Source organism: Herpailurus yagouaroundi, unplaced genomic scaffold (assembly GCF_014898765.1).
Source record: "Herpailurus yagouaroundi ecotype Mexico unplaced genomic scaffold, PumYag 28, whole genome shotgun sequence".
Taxonomy (NCBI): Eukaryota; Metazoa; Chordata; class Mammalia; order Carnivora; family Felidae; genus Herpailurus; species Herpailurus yagouaroundi.
In genome coordinates this window covers 74,117,291-74,139,380 of record NW_024412376.1, presented here as the reverse complement: position 1 = coordinate 74,139,380, position 22,090 = coordinate 74,117,291, and the positions used below count along the sequence as shown (strand labels likewise).

General features: G+C 35.0%; 1 protein-coding gene and 1 long non-coding RNA gene across 3 annotated transcripts in view; both read right to left on the bottom strand.

Moving 5' to 3' along the window:
• LOC121030947 (uncharacterized) overlaps positions 1-22,090 on the bottom strand; it is a 207,033-nt gene that overhangs the window by 159,216 nt on the left and 25,727 nt on the right. The window lies entirely within an intron of this gene.
• On the bottom strand, positions 422-1,604 carry LOC121030942 (non-histone chromosomal protein HMG-17). Its single transcript, XM_040475962.1, has one exon. The coding sequence runs from the start codon at positions 1,498-1,500 to the stop codon at positions 1,228-1,230; it is 273 nt and encodes a 90-aa protein (XP_040331896.1). The 5' UTR covers positions 1,501-1,604; the 3' UTR covers positions 422-1,227.

Below are 22,090 nucleotides of genomic sequence, written 5' to 3'. Positions count from 1 at the left end.
AAGTGGAGAGAAAGCATGAAGCATCTCAAACTCAAAAGGAGCAAAAGCGAACTGCTGATCATCCCAGCAAATCCACTCTTGTGGCAATATTCCCCAGAATAGTTTCCAACAACTCCATCATTCTGGTTGTTCAGGGCACAATTCCAGCATCTTCACTGATTGTTTTAAATTTTATATATTATTTTTTGAGAGAGTGCAAGTGAGCACAGGGGAGGCAGAGAGAGAGAGGGAGAGAGAAGATCCCAAGCAGGCTCCACACTGTTGGTGCAGAGCCCAATGTGGGGCTCAGACTCACAAACCATGAGATCATAACCTGAGCCAGAATCAAGAGCCAGGCACTTAACTGACTGAACCATGCAGGCACCCCATCATTGATTTTTTTTAACACTATATCCAATCTTTTTTTTTTTTTTTTTCCAAGCCAAACTGTATCCAGCTTTATTAAAGATACTTTTCATAAACAATCATGGTATTTCAGGCAGGACATGGGCAGACAATCGTTAACAGTATACAACAACTTTCAAACTCCCTTCTTCAATGGACTACCAAAATCAGAAAGCCACTATAAAACCCAATGAAATCTTCATTTGATGCTCTGAACAGGGAAAGTTTAGAGTGAGGGTTGACATTTCACATTTAGCATGTTGCTTAACAACTTTTCACAAGCCGACCCTGACTTTCAGGAAATGAAATGAAAATGGCAGAATTATCAATCTGAAGCTCCACAAGCTAAAAAAGGAACTCTTTTGAGGGATGCCATCTCCATGGTGACACTGTAAAGTCCAGATTGCCTGACATACTGGGAACCATTTCTTGGGGTCAGGTTCCAACAGGTCTCTGGGTTTAAGGGAGTCAAGTCTATGTTTAAGGCAGAGGGAGAAAAGGACATAAAAAATGAATTTTAGATTTTCCACCCTACAAGGCGTTTGTGCCAAGGTGGCTAATGTGTGTCAACATCAAGGAATTGCTCCTCCTGGGAACCAAGAGGAAGTTTCTCAGAACTAGAAGGGAATGGTGTTTTTCCCCTTGAATCAATCTAGCTTCGGAGATATTCTATTAGTGACATATGCCCTTCCCCCAAAACAACAATGAAGTGTTCTGTGTGCTAACAACATAGCTTAAAAAAAAAGTAAAACAAAATTCTGCATTTTTATAAAACTTGATAAAAAATAGTATTTCAAACTGTACAGTCACCAGAAGTACACAGTTATCAAAAATGCACACACTTCACTTGGCGTCTCCGGCACCTTCAGCTTTCTGTGCCTGGTCTGTTTTGGCATCTCCATTCTCTGCTGGGTTATTCCCATCCTTGCCAGCATCAGCTTTCCCCTTTTTCCCTTTGGGTACCTTCTCTCCCTTCTTTGCAGGGGCCTTTTTAGGTTTGGGCTCTGGCTTTGGAGGAGCAGGTTTAGCAGATAACCTTGCAGATCTTCTCTGTGGCTCATCCTTCACCTTGGCTTTATCTCCTTTAGCATCCCCTTCAGCCTTTCTCTTGGGCATGGTGGCGACGGCGGCGGGACGTAGGCGCTGGACGCGGGGATGCAGCGGCGCGCGGGCTTTGGCCGGTCTGGGGGTCGTTCTCGCCTCCTCTTCTTCACACTGCTCCAACACTATATCCAATCTTGAACAAATCCAGTGGGCTTTACAATCAAACTCAACCACTCCTCACCTCTATGTCTGTGGTATAAGACTACACAGTCTTCCTGTATACGTTCTGATGTGAATTTTTGCAGTAGTGTCTTAATTTGTCTTTTGCCTTTCATTCTCTTCACAACTCTTTTAAATATTTTCTTAACAGAGCATGTAGAAAAATTCTTTTTAAAAACACTTCAGGTTACAGGAAACATACTCAAAAAACTTTCCAATGGTGTTTTTTCCCAGCAAAGAAAAAAATGGAATTTTAATGGTCAACAAGGGTCTACAAAATCTGGCCATCATCTCCTACTACTCTCCATATTTTCCACTTCACTTCAGTGACAGATCACTTTGTTCTTTCTCCAACACAATGGCCAGGATCCCCTTCAAGTCATGTACACTCTTGCTTCCTGGTATCTGAATGTCTACATGGGGCACCCCTTTGCCTTTTTAGGTCTCTATGCAAATGTTACCTCCTGGGTGATGGCTTCTCTGTCTGCCCACTTAATTTGCTAAGCCCTACATCCCTTTTTCCCCACTTTAATTTCCGTTCTTAGAACATTTCACAATTTATTATACATTGTATTGTATACCATTGCCCATCTACCCTCACTAGAAGGTGAGTTCCAAGACAGTAGGCATCTAAGTCTGTTTATTTGTTGATTTATTCTTAGTTCTTAGAAAGTTCCTGGGAACATAAAGGCACCCAATACATATTTGTGGAAAATTTACATGTCTCTGTATCTATCACATGACATTGAGGGTGTCATCTGTTCATTTTTGTTGGCGTGCATAATAAATAAATTGGAAAAATAATATAATGAGCTAAAAAGCTAACTCTGAATCAATTCATCTTTATAAGGGTAAGTAGTAAGAGAAGTTACTACTTTAGTAGTCATTAATAAAAATAGTAGTTAGTTTCTACTTTGTCCAGAAAGGATTTTATGCAACTTGAAAATACTAAAACCTATTTATATTTATATTTAAATACTATACTACAAATAAAAGTAAATGAGAAAGTGTGCACAAAGAAGAAATATTGTACAGATAACTAAGATTTTAAAAAAATAACTAAGATGAAACCAGGAGTAAGATTAGTATATGCAGGAATACCTCACTTTATTAAGTTTCCTTCACCTTACAGAATTCAGCAGATACTGCATTTTCTACAAACTGAAGATTTGTGACAACCCTTTGTTGAGCAAGGCTAGAGTCACCATTCCTCCAACAGCATTTTTGCTCACATTGTGTCTCTGTTCACATTTTGGCAATTCTTGCAATACTTTAAGCTTTTTCATTATTATTATATTTGTTCTGGTGAACTTTGATCAGTGATTAAAACTCACTGAAAGCTCAAATGATGGTCAACATTTTTAGCAATAAAATATTGTGTTGATGTTTATTTTATTTTTGAGAGAGAGAGAATGCAAGCAGGGGAGGAGCAGAAGGGGTGGGGGACAGAGGATCCAGAATAGGCTCTGTACTGACAGCAGAGAACCCAATGCAGGGCTCGAACCCAAGAACTAGGAGATCATGACCTGAGCCAAAGTCAGATGCTTAACCAACTGAGCCACCCAGGTGCTCCTGAAAATAAAACATTTTTAACTAAGGTATGTACACTGTTCTTTTAGGCATAAAGCTGTTGCATACTTAATAGACTATGGTGTAGTGTAAACCTAACTTTTATGTGTATTGAAAAGCAAAAGAATTCATTTGACTCGCTTTATTGTGAAATTCGCTTCATTGCAGTGGTCTGGATCTGAACCTGCAATAACTCCCAAGTTATGCCTATAAAATGCCTAGTGGGGAATAACCAACAAACTTAGCAATGGGTTTGTCAATAGTCATTTCAAAGTGGGATCTTAATCAATTCCATGATTCAGTTGCCATAAAGTTAAAAAAAAGAGATGTTTGTCAGAAACCCAACTCTCAAAAGTATAGAGATTTGAATATATAGATTTGAATATATATATATTTTTATATATATTTATGTGTGCATATATATATATATATATGTATATGTCCTACATCTTCATTAAAAAGACACTGTGTAATGAAGTAAGCCAAGTTCCCAAAAACATTCTTAGAAGAAATAAAACCATGAGTGTAAAATAACAGGCCAAAGGCATAAAAGATAAGGGCATTTTAATGAAACTAATTTTTACCACCTAACTAGCATATGGAGTGCCAAGGAATGTTCAACATTAGTTGAATACAGTTTTCAAAAGTCAAATGAGTTCTTACCTCTCCATTAGTTCTATGGTAGTATAATCACTGTGTGGTCTTCTATGGTCAAGTCAACACAGCATCAATTTATTCTAAAATAGAATGCATTAAAACTATATTCCTCAATTAATTGCATAATTTGGGTCTGAATTATCTGATATTTGAAGAATATAACCTTATACGAGCTAAATATAAATTGAAAGAAGAAAAAACATTATAATATAAATGAAAAAACTGATTCTACTTTGATAAAATACAGTATAGCAATGAAAGGCATTATTTTCATTTGGTTTTGTATCTTCATCCAAATGTGTATGTTTGGATTCCTTCCTGAAGGTGTATGAAGACATTTGCTACATTTTATGAAGGACCAAATGAAAGAGGACAAATAAATATAAGTGTGCAGCATCTAAGGGTTTCTGAATGAGGCTAATTTAATGATTTAAATGTAAATATGTACTTATATCCTCCTTAAAAAGCATATTTACTGAAAAGAAACAATGAGCTTCATTACTTATAGTTTATGATATGATGTCCTCTCTGTTTTAGCCATGTCTAAATCTATAATTTCATTAAAGCCATGTTAGTCAAATATTATGTTCTTCCATAAGATACATAGAATTAAGAACTTCAGAATGGACTAATATGAAAATAGGATCAATGGTCAGAAGCTTAGTTTTATAATACTGTCTATAACTTTGTGTTGGGTTTTCTGCCTCACACAATGCAAATATGAAGCAGGTGACTAAGAAAGAATGTACAACTAAGTTGGCATGCCTTTACCACACTTGCTTCCAAGACTCCTTAACAATAGTAGCAAGATAGAACCCAAAGGAATAACCAACACTGTCATTCAGTCTGTTGTCACAGTTGTTTGCTACTAATAACCTGGCCTAACTCCTTGTCTCATTTTTCCACTGTTGCATGTGTTTTAAATATTTTGAATATGAACCCTAAATCAAATCTATGGTCAGCAGATATGAGATAAGATATTAACACATGTCTGTGAAATGAAAAGTATTTGAAATTGTGTTGAAGGACAAAACAGACTAGAGGAAACTTTAGCCCATACCACTTGAACCAGAGGCTTGCACTGGAAGTATGTTATTCTTTCAAAAAGGATCTTGGAAAGGCTCAGAACTCCATCTTGGCAATAAAGAAAAAAAAATTAAAGAAAAAAAAGAAACATGTGTATGGACTAGGGTAGATCCCGGGGCCTAAATGAAGGTGCATTTATGAAATGATTGTATCAGTTGCTTTCTTTGTACCCATTCCTGCCCATGCAATTTTTATGGTCAGACAAAAACTAGGGGTCTTCTCAGATGAAAAACTGAACCCTCAGCCTGAGGGTATCAAAGTGTGGATGTTGGTGCCTCAAGAAAATCTGGATAATTCTGCTTTTTTATAGGATCTTCAGTCAACTATTCTGCTCTCCTTCCCTATACCACAAAGTAGTTTGTCAGCAAGCCAATTCCACCCATGTACCCAGAATTCCCAGTTAAACCTCTCATTTTTGAGACAGTCCACTGGGAACATACCTACCTGGACAGAAGAGAGAAAGCACACAATCTGTCTAAAATAAACACCTCTTCTTTCATTTTCAAACATGAGTGGGCAACCAAGAACCTCAAGATAGCTGGGCAAAATCTATTTGAAAATCTACAGTTGATAGAAGACTGTACAGATTCCTGCCTTAAACTAAGCCATTGAGCTCCTTTCCTGGGTATGGGGCCAAGAAAGTTGATTTGGTCTATCTACAGTAATTTAAGACTGAGAGTTGCAAAATCCATAGCTTTTGTATCTGTATTATTTTGCTACATGATGAAAACAAATCTATGGTAAGAAGGAAGAATATGGGCACCCAAAGAAAAGAAGAAAGACAAAAAATTTTATTAGCAACCAGATCATATTGTTATAGTTATTTCAAAAGCTCAAATAATATCCATGCTTGACCAGAAGTTTGGCACTCTCATGTAATTCTACTAAGTTCCTTTTTTACTTTAAAGTTAATTTGAAGTGATTCCTAACAAATATGTTGTCTTTATACATTATCAAAGAAGACATTATAATATTTTTGTAATAATGCACTAATTCTTCTGGGCATCAGGCATAAACATGAGATGGGACAAGTCATAAAACCAACCTGAATTTATTCTTTAACTTGTATTTTCCCCTTCACACTATTAAGATAGTATATCCACATCCCAAAAGCACTGCTGATTTCAAAGATGCGTTTGGGATTGAGATTTGAGACTGTCTTTTCAACATTTTTTTCTATGTCCTTTACAAGGTGCAGATTCAGTTTGGGTTTTTGTTTTTCCTGTATTTCAGATTCATGTACATAATATCAAACTTCTTCTGATACATTTATGGGTTTTCGACTTCATCTTGCTCACCTTTATCTATATTTCATGTATATTACTTTCTCTTTAGTTTCCTTAAGATTTTGGTTTTACTCATCCTGCATATGTTGGTACCTCAAACTTTTAATTCATGCAATTAACTTTTGAATCACACATAGTTTGGTCATTCTGTGTCTAATATATTATTAGTTCTGCAGTAAAGTTGCTTTGTCCTCAGTTTGTTTTCTCAATATTAAGTAGCCCTTTCTACCCTCTCTCTTTGCCTTTGCCCCATTCATGCTCACTCTCTCAAAATAAATGTAAACTTAAAAAAAAATACCCATTTCTACACTATCTGGATATTAACATCTCAACTCTGATCTCTTTCTTAAGTCATGTTCATAATGTGTGTTTTATGCTATAAAAGTCTTAGTTTATTTGGGTTCGTTGTCACAGCATAATCTATCTAATTTAAACAAATACGAACTCTTTGTTACTTTATAGTTACATTTAAATAAAGGTGTAATATGGATTCAAAAGAAATAATTATGTTATGACTAAAGACAAAAATAACTTATAAGATAATTGTCAAAATAATCATTGTTATTGTGCTACTCCTAGCCAATGACAAAGGATTTTAGGGGAATTAAAGCAGGCATGTTCCTGTGAAATTCAGGATGCTTGAACATCTTTGGCTCAAGGACTCATTGGCCTGGTCAATTTTAGACTCTTCCTACCCAATCAGTCTCCCTTTCCTCTCTCCAATCACAGGTATCAGACTTGCATCTCTCCCTTTGGATGGGCAGTGGGGGAAGGATGAGACAGAAACCCTAAAAACTTGAGTTTTTATGAAAATAACAACAACACTTATCCAAAAACTATTTCCTACTCAGTTTTTATGCTGGAAGATAACGTACCTGGCATAATTAATTTTTTCTCTACCATGCCATTTTATAGGTTTGAATATTTTATGAGAATATGGGCAAATTGCATGAACTTTCACCTGTGGCTAAAAGTAAAATAAGAATAGATAATATTAAATATAAATGATACATAATTTTAAGTACTTTATCTATATTGATTTATTTAAAATTGAGAAAGCTTTGACATATTAAAACTACTTTCCCTACTTTATATATGAAAAGAATGAAGCACAGAAAAGTGAAGGAATTTTTTTTCAAGGCCACACAGCTAGGAAGCAACAGAGCTGGGATTTAAACTCAGATATCCTAGCTCCCCAGATAAGTTGTCATTATGGCCTACTGTGTCTTCATATACTTAATGACCTAGAGAGATCTGCAATCTCCTTGTTGATGTACAACTAAGTACAGGCTATTTTCCCTTGTATTTAAGCCTCAACAAATTGTTCCAGAACTACTATTCCTGCTTTATTCTTATTACTCTACTTCATGAGCTTTAATTGAAATCAAGCGAAATTGGATATTTTCTGTTTCTGATACCTAAATCTCTTTTCCCATATATTCATGATATCATCTGTGTTCTGGCTTTCCCCAAGAAGTACCCAAAGCACATGTATAAGCATTTTATCACACAATAGTTGTTTATTGAACACCTATTTTATTCCAAGTACTTGGTAGAGGCAAGTTCTTCATCCTCAGTGGAGCTTATATTCTAGTGTCAAAGACTACATGGTTATATAAGATAAATACAGATCTCAGACAATGGCAAAAATATAAATATAGAAGAGTAAGAGAGAGTAACTGGAAAAGAGACTTGTCTGGCCAGATGGTATCTTTGCTGAAATCTCAAAGATGGGAAGAGACCATCCACGCAAACGGCCCAGGTGAGGGCATTCTAAGAGAAAGGCCATTAAAAGGTCTTAAGCGGGACAATGATTGGTTGAGCTCTGGAAATGGGATGATGTTAGCATGGATGGGTGGTGGCCATGATGACGAGAACTATAGAAACTCAGTCAGTGATTAGATGGGTGATGCTGGCACAGAGGGTGGAGGAAAACAAAGGATAAAAAGGGTATCTCCTAAATTTGGGACTTGAGCAATTAGAAAAATGCTGGTCCTACTTATCATGATGTGAAAAGCTGAATACATGGAAGAAAACTCCAAGACTTCCATCTTAGACATAAATAAAAAATTCCTGACCAACATCTAGTTGAAAATATAGGTGAGATATAGAAGTAGGTAAGATACAGACATATGGAGACATAATCGAGCCCACAAAGTGTTTCTGAGTCCTTCCACCATCAACAAGATGTGGTATTTGGATTCTCTGAGCTCCCACCAACTTTGGCTTCTCTTTTGCCATTTATCACATGAAAGCTTCTGAAAAATATTCTGGCATGCATGGGAATTTCTGTTTGATTATGTTTAAAATATGCAGACAAAAATACTGAAGCTTTTCCTGCCTAAATCTCACAAGTTAACTTCCATCTATAAGCACTCAGGAGATGTGAGTTGTCCTTAGTCATTTATTTGTTATATCCTCCTACTAGATAAACCTCATTGTTTTCCATATTTATATTTCTTGAAGCTCCAAAGACAATGATTTATTTGTACAGAAATTTTGCTTAATAATATCATTATTGATGTAAACGAATATCTGCCAAATTTTTTAAAAATAGTTTTGCTTATTTTTTCTTATAGGGTACTTATCTTTAGATAAACATCAATCATTAATGTTACTCCAGGGAAAAATGACTGACTAATAAGTTCTGAAGAGATAATGTACTGTGGGAAGAAAAACTTAATGCCATCCCTGCTGAAGAATAAACAGAACCAAAACTTCTTTGTGAAATCATTTGATAATTTATAAGCATTTGTAAGGACATCAAAACAAGGAGCAAATATTATCAGAAAATTTTGCAAATGCATAAGTAGGCTTAAATTACTGTATGATAGAATTCACTTGATAGTTTAAAAACATTTTGTATTTTTGCAGACATATCTTGGGAAATTTCCCATATTAAATCCATATATTTCATCTCAGCTAAATAGTAACATTCACTGAAATATTTTATCATCCTATTTATAATTATGTAAATAAATAAAACCATTGTTTTCCTTTCTCTGTTGTTGCTTTTCATTTCTTTGCTATGTTTTCTTCCTTTCTCTCTTTCTATTCCTTTTATTTTTATTTCTTTTAACGTTTATTTATTTTTGAGAGAGAGAGAGGGAGAGACAGATTGCGAGCAGGAGAGGGGCAGAGAGAGAGGGAGACACAGAATATGAAGCAGGCTCCAGGTTCTGAGATGTCAGCACAGAGCCCTACATGGGGCTCAAACTCCCAAACTGAGATCATGACCTGAGCCGAAGTTGGATGCCTAACCAGTTGAGCCACGCAGGCACCCCTCTATTGCTTTTTGAAGTGAAATTTTGTTCGAAGTCATTTTAGAAATTGTGCTGTTTTTAGGATTAATTATATAATACAGTGCTGATATTAAACTTCATTTTAAAAAACTCTGCCAAAGTGTCTCTCTGTATTTTAAATTATCACCCAAGCTCAAGGTTGAGAGAATGGAAGGGTGATAGAAGTAATCTACTTACCCTTTAAGTTTATTACTTTAAAAATGACTAGGGTTTGACTTCACATGATGTTATGTTATTATAACATATGACTCCTAAGAAAGATTATAGTTTTGACATACTACGGAGGGCTGCTTAAGCGCAATGCAGTACTACTGCTTTCTATCAGTACTATCGAGCATATATACGATCAGCACCTATGGTGTGCCAAACAGCTGTACTTGGTCTCATTGGAATATTTTGTTGAACCGTTGTTATGGAACTATTAGGGCTAAAGATACTTTTCAATGTGAATTGATAAAATAGAAACATATTTGTGGTCATTATGACCTCTCCAGAAAGAATACCTTTACTTATATGAACGCATATCCCTCTTTCCAATTTAATCTCTTAAATCAAGAGTCTAAATTTCAGCATCTTTCAGTACTCTTTCTTCACCCAGCTAGGTGCACTAATATATGTGAGGTGCTCCTTTGAATATAATAATGTTATATGCCCATTGTGTTCTCAGTCCGTTACACAGGGTCCAGCCGGATATTTCCTCTCACAATTACTTAAATTCACTCCTCTTGGGAGACGTGAGAAGTCTAAATCGAGTTATTACTCAGTTCTTGAGAATAACATTGATGATGCCTTTCATCTATTACTGAGTAAAAATCACAATACTACATATATAAGATAATACACATGTATTCTCAACCATTCTGTAAATTAGACACTATTATATCTGTTTTGGAAGTAAGAGTACTGAAGTTCAGTACTCTGGGCCAAACCTGCCTCCCTCAAGTCAAGCAACTGAGAAGTGGTAAAGCCAAGAATCCTACCCAGGGTTTTAACAGCACATATTGTCAACATGAAATACCCTAACGTTCAGTCCAAGTTCAGTTTATAATGTTGACCAAGAGAGTCAGAAGATGCATATCAAAAATTTAAAACTTAGCGGTTTCAGGGATTTGCATGATTAATGACATTTCAAGTGCCTTAACAGAAGTACCAAAAGTTTGTGTGTTTTTTGTAAGTTTGCAAAAAGATAAAGTGAATTTTGGAGTACGAGAAGTATTTTAAAGGAATCAAAGAGTGCTCTGAAATAATATTTCCAGTGTTTCAAACTCAAAACATTTTTTTCACTGCACCTAACAACAAGAACAAAGTATTTCAGGAATTTGCATTTTGAGAAAGGACTCATATACTTATGGATATTTTCATGGAAGTACAAATATAGCACAGATCACGTGATAAAAACTAACCTCACAGGCTAGGGCCAAAGCTTCCCGAAGTAATAAAGTTTTCATTTATGGAGGAGGACTGATTTTCCTCCCAACTGTATCACACTACTTTCTCAGTACAAATAGTGCCCAAGTTATGTTGTACTCACTCCTACTTACTTTTCATAACATCCCTTGAAAGTCTCAAAATGTGCAAGAACAGATACCTTATTTAGAAAAGGCAAAACCATAAGCAGAACTAGTGATTTTCTCTCAGTATGTGTGGAGTTTTCTTAGTTACTCAGTTTTTATTATCAGCATAGGCTTCTTCCCTTTATGTATTTTATATACATTTTTAGTGTATCTCAGAAAGCAAATAAAAATATGAGATTGGAGCGGCAAAAGTCGTAGAAACTATTTGCAGAGTTAAAGACACATAATATTAAAGATAAGAGGAAGAGGAAGGATTGAAAATCCCTTCTCATTTCAATTAGTACTTTCTACTGTGAACAGTGCTGTGAGCAATAAAGGAAAAGACAAGAATGTGTGGCTGAGTCTGCTTCGGTAACATCTTTGATGATAACTAAACATCAATCCAGTGTGACTAAGCAGACTGACAGTCTTGAGTTTGTAAATAGAAGATAAAACTTAAAAATATGTCTCTTAGTTGGAATCTGATTCAGGAAGAATCAATGCAGCATGAGGATTTAAAAGATAAGATGTAAGAACAAACTCTTTTTCTTGTAAAAGATGAATTCAGCAATTTTAGGAATGTGCTGGCCTCCAAAAGTGTTAAAGTGCTGAGGTTGCCTGAGCTGGGACTTGGTCAGCCAAATATGTTTTAAACGTTAGGCATTTCCTGAATATTTATACATAATATGGTCATACATGCATGCATACTTTATATATCCATGCATATATGAGTATTGAAATAATAACAATGCTTGTTTCAAGTTAAGGTACCAATACTTGCTGCATATTCATATAAAAATATGTAAAAAAATATATTATATCCTAATATATATTATATATATGTATTCTGTATTAAATATATTCTATATTCTATATATTCTACCCTGATACTTACATATGTGTATGTGTACATAAACACATGTATGTATATATGTATGTGCACATATATGTATATATGAATATGTATATATATGTATATGCACAACACACAGTGAGGATGATTTATTTACCATAACTCTTTATGTAACTCAAGTTCTTATGTATATGACAACTCTTTGTGACACACACATTGTGTCACCAGTCAGCATTCTCAGAATGAATGTCATTTGGAGATTCTTCCATAACTCTCCTTTTTCCTATGCTTATATGGTTTTTCATATAACTATGAGTTTGGCTTTAAACTTTATCATAGTCATATAATCCATCTCTCTGGGAAAATAATTCTTTCACAAAGGTGGCTAACCCATTAATTTGAAGAATATATTTTAATAATATTCACACGGTGGGGCTCCTGAGTGGGTCAGTTAGACGTCCAACTTCAGCTCAGGTCATGATCTCATGGTTTGTGGGTTTGAGCCCCGTGTTGGGCTATGTGCTGACAGCTCAGAGCCTGGAACCTGCTTCAGATTCTGTGTCTCCCTCTCTCTCTGCCCCCTCCTGCTTTTACTCTCTCTCTCTCTCTCTCTCTCTCTCTCAAAAATAAATAAACATTTTTAAAAAAATTTTTTAAAGAATATTCATGGGGCACCTGGGTGGCTCAGTCAGTTAGGCATCGACTTCAGCTCAGGTCATGATCTCACAGTTTGTGAGTTCAAGCCTCGTCTCAGGCTCCGTGCTGACAGCTCAGAGCCTGGAGCCTGTTTCAGATTCTGTGTCTCCCTCTCTCTCTGCCCCTCCCCTGCTCGTGCTCTGTCTCTCTCTCTCTCTGTCTCTCTCTCTCTCAAAAATAAATAGACATTAAAAACAAAAAAGAATATTCATGTAGCAATGACTGAATTGGAAAAAAAAAAGTGGTTTATAGAAATAAGATGCCTATTGAGCTATATCTTCTGAATTTTCTTGTGTCTCAAACCCTTCTGGTTTTACATGGGCATCAGACTAGCCATTGTGAAGTGTGATTTCATTTATAGTCATATCACAGAATAAGATTACTTTCGTTGACTGTGAGATTAGAGCCTTCCCCATAAATGTGTATTTTATAGCTACTGTTAGGTGTAAGCAATCATAGCTTAAAACTGGAAGCAAACACACAGAAATCATCCAGTTGATCTAGCCTCAGGCTAGAGGCTCTTAGGCAAGTCACTCTTCATTTGCCCAAGTCAAGATAAGCAGTGTTAACATTCTCATTATTCATCAATAAAACAAGAAGGATGAAAAGAATGGGAGAGCACTAAATGTGATAAATGCCAAATAAAATGTTTGGAAAAAGTGAATGTAGAAGTCAGGTGGAGATTAAAATACAACATATCTTTGGGTCACTCAGTTAAAAGGGTGAGTACATTCATCAGAGAATTGTATAGTGTTTGGCCAACATGTTAATTATAGACCTAAGGGAATCCTGACACAGGTAATATAAACACGCAGTTCTTATCATATATCATCACTAAGTATTATAAACTATCCCCAGGAAAACCATGGGTTTTTATTTCCAGCATAAAAAAATGGGTGAAATTTGGGGTCATGGTACCAGCCTGATGCAGAGAATTTTTAACCTAGTGATACTCATGTCAAGCTCAACTTACAGTAAATATTGAGATGAAAAGCTAAATCAAGAAAATATATCTTTATCCTTATGTTGCACTACCTAGGGAAAAATACTGTTGGTATCTCTTCTACACAACAAAGCAGGACGTTATATCAAGAATATGATGTTAGTTATTTTGGAATATAGCTAACAAAATATATTGCATTGTTTTAGATGAAGGAAAACATGAATATAGTGGGGACATGTATGGATGTGCAATATGTGACACATTTAACTTGGTGAATATCAATAAAAAACATAATGGTTTCAATACTACAGACTCATCAACAAAAATCTGTACTATAGGTGGGCAATCCACCATTTTTGCTTGCACACTGCAAAATAATCCAACCTCAGAAGAACTGAGAAGAAGAAGGAAAACAACCAGAAGGTTCTTTCTTGGCATACTTGACAAGGCAAGAAGAAAGAAGTTACTAAAACTTTAATTAAGTTAAAGTAGCACAGCATGGACATTAACTATCAGAAAGTATTAGTAACCAACAATTCATTCCATGCATAGCAAACTGTGAGTATCATGTAGACCATGATAAAACAAAACAGAACTCTACACATATATAAAAAAAACAGAAAGAATGGTCACCCAGTTGAATATTACAAATGAAATTTGGATTTAAAAATAATCTCAGTCATAAGTCTAATTTTACATTTTTATCTAACAATGAAGAGTCAAGCATTTCAATTTTAGATCTAAAATCTGTATCTTTAAAATGATAGCACTGCATAGAGGCAGGTTTGCTGCAAAGTACTTGAAACTTTAGCATTCCTCACTTTTATAAGTTCCTTCCAGGACCACGAAGATTATGTGGTTTTGCAAAATATTCTAAAGTTGAATATTTTAGCCAAAATTTTCTCAGAAATCTGTCTCCTTCTACTCCAACTTTCTCCCCATTTCCATCCGATCACCTTGGGTGACAATAGAGTAGCCAAGGATATTTTTGAGATCCAGCTAAGGGGAAATTTATCTGGAAAAAACATTTAATTTAGATTTACTGGAGTATAGTTTGGGGAATTTCAGTGATTTCTATGTATAGTTAACTTATTGCTAGCCATAAATGGCTCCCACAAGTCTTACTACCAACCATTGAAAGAGCCAGAGGTGGTAGTATGATATGAACACATCTTTTCACACCTAGGACTGGAAGTATGTGGGTAGCAGAACAGGGAGAGAAGAAGGAATGAGAAAGAAAGAAAGAAAGAAAGAAAGAAAGAAAGAAAGAAAGAAAGAAGAAAGAAACAGAGGAAGGAAGGAAGGAAGGAAGGAAGGAAGGAAGGAAGGAAGAGGGGAGGGAGGGAGGGAGGGAGGGAGGGAGGGAGGGAGGAAGGAAGGAAGGAAGGAAAGGAATGAAGGAAACAGAAAGAAATGAATGAATGAATGACTGGAGCCAGAAACTAACCTTTGGATATTTTCCCAGTCACCAAACATGTAAAGTTATAAGTGAAGAATTTGGTTCTCATCAATGCCTAGATAAAATATAAGTTCTTCCCTTATCAGGAAAGAAATACATTGAATAATACAGTATATAAACCATAAATGCAACAGATATTTTATTTATTTATGGGAATTGCATTAGGATTTTATAAAAAAAAAAATCCTGTGTTTGTAGAACACAAGCCCAGAAGTGTTGCTCCAACTAATATGTTTGTGAGTGAAATCACTCACTTTCTGCATGCCAACATATTGGGTCATGTCTAAGTGTATCTGACTCATCATGGCCAATGAAGTCTGAAGGTTACAGATGAAAAAGCATCCAAAATTGATACATATGCAACAAGCCAATATGAAGAAACAAGTGTTCAGTGGCAAAATTCCTCATATATTCATCAATCAAGCAATGCACATATCAGTGTTGGGTTATATTATATGTAGCTCGAGACTCATGATTTTGACACAATCGAAGGGTAATTTTTTTAGTCATCCTTAAATTTATTTATGAAAACAATCATGAAAATTCTGATTAAAATTAGTAGAATATGAACCAAAATGATAAAATTAGCAAAGGAAGCAATAGAATTTATTCTGACATTGAGAAGTAAATTATGACAAAATTTACGCCACACTAAAAGCAGTTATTCATTGAAAGAAAGACACAGATTTTGAAAAGAAGTGATGAGTATAGTCTTAGATTATTTGAAAATCCAATTAATAAAGTAAACTAATTCTTATAAATACATTGGTAAAGACAATTTTTGCTAATTTGACACAAAATATTGACATATACAAAATACAAAACTCACAATAATTCCTTACTACAAGGACATAGTAGAGAAAAAAATTGGTTAATGCAGAGTATTTAAGATTACTTATTGCATAAGTAATCTTTAAATACCATGAAATATTATAGTCCATACATGAAAGACAGTGGATACTTTTCCCAAATTTGAGAATAAGCCTAAAAATCTACTTGACATTGCTAAATTGATCTGTGAAGCTAAGTTTTCAGATCCAGCAATAAAAAATGATCCCAGAAATTTCCATCAGCTTTCCAGAAGATGGATTGAATTATTGTTCTATGTAAAGAAATTAAAGAATTGTTGTCATGTGAAGAGGCAAGGAGTAAGTGGTGTACTTCCTGCAACAAAATTAAGGATAAAAATATCATAGAAATATATCAGATAGCTAACTATAAGGATTTTCAAATATTACATTTGCTTGCTTTTTAAATTGTTTACTTCTATTTCTTTCCTTAATTATTCACACCTGAATCTGTTTGTATTTTTAGTGTTGCATTATTTTTCAACAGGAGGGCCCCTGAAATTGCATAATTTAGATTTCATATGTCATAAAACCTAGATTCACACCCAGAGTTCCTGGATTTGATATTATAAGAGATGGATTCAGTTCTCAATTCACTAATTTCCAGAAGAGGTGATATTAAGCTACTACTTAGGATAAGAGTATTGTTATTACAGGCTGCTATAAAAACTAAATATATATTATCATGCATTATTTTATATATATATTATCATGTACTGTAATATATGAATATATATATATTTATGTATATATTTATATATATATATATATATATATATATATTATATATAAATATATTACAGGCTGCTATAAAAACTAAATATATATTATCATGTACTGTAATATATAAAACTCCATAAGGTAAAGATGTTACTTTTACTATCATGCAACTGAATTCCCTTTTACAATGATGATTATTCTTGTTTGCATAGGACATGAAACTTCACCTATATGAAGGGACAATCCAGAAAAATTCACAAAACCACATGATTTAACTTAAGTGCACGGAAGACTTTCTCAATAGTGAAAATTTTTAAATGTGGTCATGAGCTACTATGGGAAATTACACAATCTCTTGAAATTAAATCTCTTTGAAGACCCAAAGTAAATGGTTCAAATCTTCATGATCTAAAAGAGCCTGAAATTTCCCTTAAAACGAAGAGAATTTATTTTAAGAACCTTTGTGTATTTTTTTCTTACTATTTTATTTACTACAAAATACAAGTCTATTTGGAGAAATTATAGAATAATAGAAGACAAAATCACTATCATTTATAATCTGGTGATTTAAACTTATAAGAAGTTATATAATGCACATATATAGTAATAACATATTAAGACACATACACATTAATAACTTTCAAATGTAAGTCAAAAATCAAGTCATGATCTGACCATGAAAAATCCCACTCTTACATACTTTCTCATTACACCCAGTGCCCTGTGTCATATCTGTATCTCAATTTCTCATTTTTTGCCTAATTCATGCTTCATTGTTGTCTAATTCTATTCCTTTGTCCTACTATCTTAATTTAATCTCCATTGTCAACATATTTTAGTTTTTGCCTTTAGGTCATATGTTATGAAACCCTCTCCTTATGTGTATTTCCTAAGTTGTGGAAGATCCGATAGCCTCCACCAATATGTGATAATTTATTTTATATTTATACCTGTCATATAAGCTGTCAATTATTTTATATCATCTTAAATATGCATATTCATTTTCCAGCTAGACCATAAACTTACTTCAGATAAAGGGTATATAAAACAATATTGGATTCAACTTCAATAAATACTGAAATCTAAATTCACAATGGCCATAACAAGAAGTTTGTTCCTCACACATATGCATTCTGGGGGATTTGGGAACTGGTATAATGACTCTACCCCACAAAGTCCTCAGGGACCCAGCTTCTGAAGCTGCTACATTACCCAGTTACAAGGGGTACAATTCATAGGGGCTACAATGTGCATTGGAGCCAATTGGAGTTGTGCAACAATGTAACCCTCTGGGGTTTCTCCAGTCACTGCTCTAACACTCTTCAAGTGGCTTTGTGCTTATGATCCAAGATGACCTATACCCATGCTTCAGGGCAGCAAGATGAGAGAAGAGAGGAAGACGACTATGTTCATATATCAAAAAGATGCCCCCAAATCCACCATAGAAGATTTTAGCTTGCAGGTCATTGGCTAGAGTGTATGACCTCCACATGCCCACACTGATCTGGAAGGGGAGCTAGGAACTACATCCTACATTCTGGAAAGCACTGGCCACTACAGGGAGAGAGAAATGGGAGCAAATAGAAAATAAAAATAAGGTGAAGCTGTCATTGTGAGGAAGAAAACAAAGGAAAAGAGATTTCAAAACTGGGAAAGTTTTCTCTTATTTTGCTTAGATTATACATCAGTATAAAGGCTTATTGGAAACTAAAGTCTTATGTGAGATATATAAGTACACATGTACTCGTATATCTCTTCATAAGGATAAAAAACATTTAAAGTCATTCCTAATTGTTTGATTATGTAAAATTGCATTTGCAAAGTAGACTATGAAGATTCTGAGGGAAAATGCACTTTTTTTTTTTAAGTTTCCACTATGTCAATAATAGTCTGTTGTGGCCTAAGTACTCAGTACATGCCAGGTAATATTTGTAAACCAAAGAATTCTGAATATATCATGATTAATGTGTTTCTACATTATGTAAACTGTGCAAATTTCTCTTGGAAGGTGCTGGTAAGAAGGATAAGAAACAGTAAAGATTGAAAAGATGAGACTATAAATCGTTTTCAATGAAAGAGATGATTCCAAAAAGTGCTAGAGTATCTCAGACTTTATATCTTCCAGCTGGTGTGCAAAGCCTTTCTTCAAGGTCTTCACCAGAACTGGCATAAACATTACCTTACTGGAATGACATACACAACAAGACATAAAACAAGGTGTGTCCAAAGACGTTTTGAAGTTAACCTTGAACCAGAGTATAAAATAGTCTATGCAAGTTTAAATAATTCAGGGGAAAGAAGAAAGACAAAATATGAATAAAACTTTCATTGACATAAAGCATTCTATCCTTTCTACTCTGTTGGTCTCTTCACTTCTCTAAGAAGGAGGCTAAATCTGAAATTAGAGTTGGAAAGGAATTTCAGTGACCCTTTGCCAGCAAGTGGCCCAATGTGCACCTGTGAGACACCTTTACAGGGGTTGCAGACCCAAGCGGGACATGTTCACTGCAGTTTAGAACAGATGGAGCCAGTACAGCAAAGAGTAACTTCTTTTATAAGCTCAATGAATCTAAACCTGTCTGATGTTTTCCAAGGGTAATTTGGAATAGATTCAGATAGTTCCAAACCACAGTATTTGGGCTTTAGCATGATCTTGTCTGGTAATGATTTAAATTTGATAACAAGCCAGAGTTCCAACTTTTTATCCCCTCTTCCCCCAAATGGATGTAGCAAACTATGAATTTATCATGCACCAAAATCATTTTTATATTGGTGTCCTACCATTCTACAGATAGATCATATTTTCAATAAAAAGAAAAACTAATTTCATGTTCATATTTTCCATTTGTAGAACCCATAACAAATATTTAACTTTCTGATGGTTAACTTTCTACAAGCTTGTTTCAGTTAGTAGAAAGAAATGTGACTCTATCTGTGGCTCACAAAAGCCCCATGCATGTCACAACACAATTTTGAAAAGATACAGATGGAAAGAGTTTATTCTCAGTGTGAAAAGCTGTAATTTATTCTTGGGTAAATAAATAAATTAAAGACGATTCACATTTGGATTTGACCAGAAACAAATGTGAAGGGACTCCTCCAGTATACAATAGTAGCATTAGCATCCTTTTATATAAACAAGACATGAGCCAGCCATAGGCATTGGTATTTGGTGAATAATAAACAGTGGAGGGGCCTGATCACTACTATTAGCCATTGGGAGTCTGTGACAATCTAGTAAATGTACCAGAGCCATGTGCGTGGCTCTGGTAAAATAGTTAATATGACATTCACATTGATAGAAATAGAGAATGACAGACTTTTTACTTTAAATGTCATCATGTTATGTGAAAAAGGGAAGAAAGGATTGGTGAATATAAGTCTTTCCAACTTTATTATGAACAATCCTATTTCTCCAATCCTTTCACCAAATTTTCACATAACATGGCTTCAAATCCCCTCAAAGTCTTGGTCATTTCTGCAAAAATGCCAGTCTATGTCTCCCTTAAAGTATAATGCCCCAAACTGAGTATTACAAGTTGAGCATAATCTGACCATTGCAGAATAGTTGACCTAATACCAGCCTTTTTGGAGATTTTACTTTTTTATCAATGCAGCTACTTCAGTAGCTATTTGCAAAACACTAACAATAGCTATAACAATAACAATAACAATAGTAACGATGATAACAATAAATAAAAGAAAGAAAAACACACAACCACACAAACTTACCAGACCATGAGCTCCACCTGAGATAGTAACGACCAATTCCACTACTTCCCCAGCATCCACATTCTGCCTGACAGATAGTGCTTAATAAACATTGGCTATTGAACCCTACTAAAGGATAATGAATTTGGACCAAACTCATCAGAACTATCCAGATAAAAGCATAAGAAAATCAGAATTAGAAGTGATCTGTAGAGAAATAGGCTTTCCAAGATAGTGGAAAGCTGAAGGCTGAGAAATTATTCAAAACACCTATGCATAGAATCTTACATCTTCTCAAAGGGTCTTGTGGACTTGCTAACACTGAGCCTGATACAAGATTCAGGAAAATCCAATGTTTGTAAACATTCTCTGAAATAGACACACTTGGTTTGTTAGTGTAAGGCACTCCAAAAGGTGAGTATAAAGAGATGAGAACTGAGTACCTCAGATCTGGCATTTGTAAGTCCCTGTCATTATGTTATGAATCAAGGGAAGCTCAGGTAAGATTTATCCCATGAATTCCCATTCTGTGTAAACTTATTATTCCCAATAAGAATTTGTATCTTTATCTGATTAAGTCAAGAGCTTCATCTACCCTTATACCCTGTGTGCATGTGTGTGCACACGTGTGCATGTCAATAGTCTCTTCATAAACACCTGACACCACCAAAACTCTTGTGGCTATAGATTTAAAACCAATTATATTAATAGGCATAAACATCTCCTGTGAATACACTGAAGAGTCAATATAATTCAAAAATAAAAGTTATAATATTTTGTCTTCAAAGACCATTTAATGAGATATGGATAGAAAAAATGCTTAAATGTAAATAATGAAGAATTAACTGTTCATCTGAGGCAAGAATAAGGTTTGTAGTTGTGCTAACAAAATGCCATCAAAGACCAAAATGTTTTTTGATGTCTATAAAAACCAAATTCTAACAATTGTCAAGATAGATAGATGGATAGATATATAATAGATAGATAGATAGATGGCAGATAGATGATAGATAGATAGATAGATAGATGATAGATAGATAGATAGATAGATAGATAGAGGCACATAAGCATTCCAAACTACATAAAGTTAAGTACACAGGGTTTAGGACCCCGTATACAAGTAGAGACAGGTTTTCATGAGTAAGAACGAAATCCAACACTGCAGATCTTGTGCAAGAAGCCAGATCTTAGAAGCCAGAGTATATACACATATACCAGAACTAAAAGGAGCTGTCTCATCCAAGAAAAGAGAACTAGAGTTAGTGAACTTGAAAAAACACATTGGACTGGAAATGCAACACAGGTGTAGGCCACAGACTCTGAGCCATGTGTTGACAAAGAATATCCACCCCTTCCCAAATTGTGGAACTCGGATTCACAGATATTTTTAAGGTACAGAAGCCTGTATTAAGAAGCAAATAAGGGGCGCCTGGGTGGCACAGTCGGTTAAGCGTCCGACTTCAGCCAGGTCACAATCTCACGGTCCGGGAGTTCAAGCCCCGCGTCAGGCTCTGGGCTGATGGCTCGGAGCCTGGAGCCTGTTTCCGATTCTGTGTCTCCCTCTCTCTCTGCCTCTCCCCCATTCATGCTCTGTCTCTCTCTCTCTGTCCCAAAAAATAAATAAACGTTGAAAAAAAAATTTAAAAAAAAAAAGAAGCATATAAGAGAACTGGTCAAGAACCAATTAATCCTGTTGAGCTATGACAGAAATAATCTTGGAAGGGGTGGAAAGAGGTTGCTGCCTCCACAATCTAGGTCAT

What these genes read in the sequence shown, in the direction of transcription:
- LOC121030942 (XM_040475962.1), bottom strand. Translation starts at nt 1,500, where the DNA reads ATGCCCAAGAGAAAGGCTGAAGGGGATGCTAAAGGAGATAAAGCCAAG.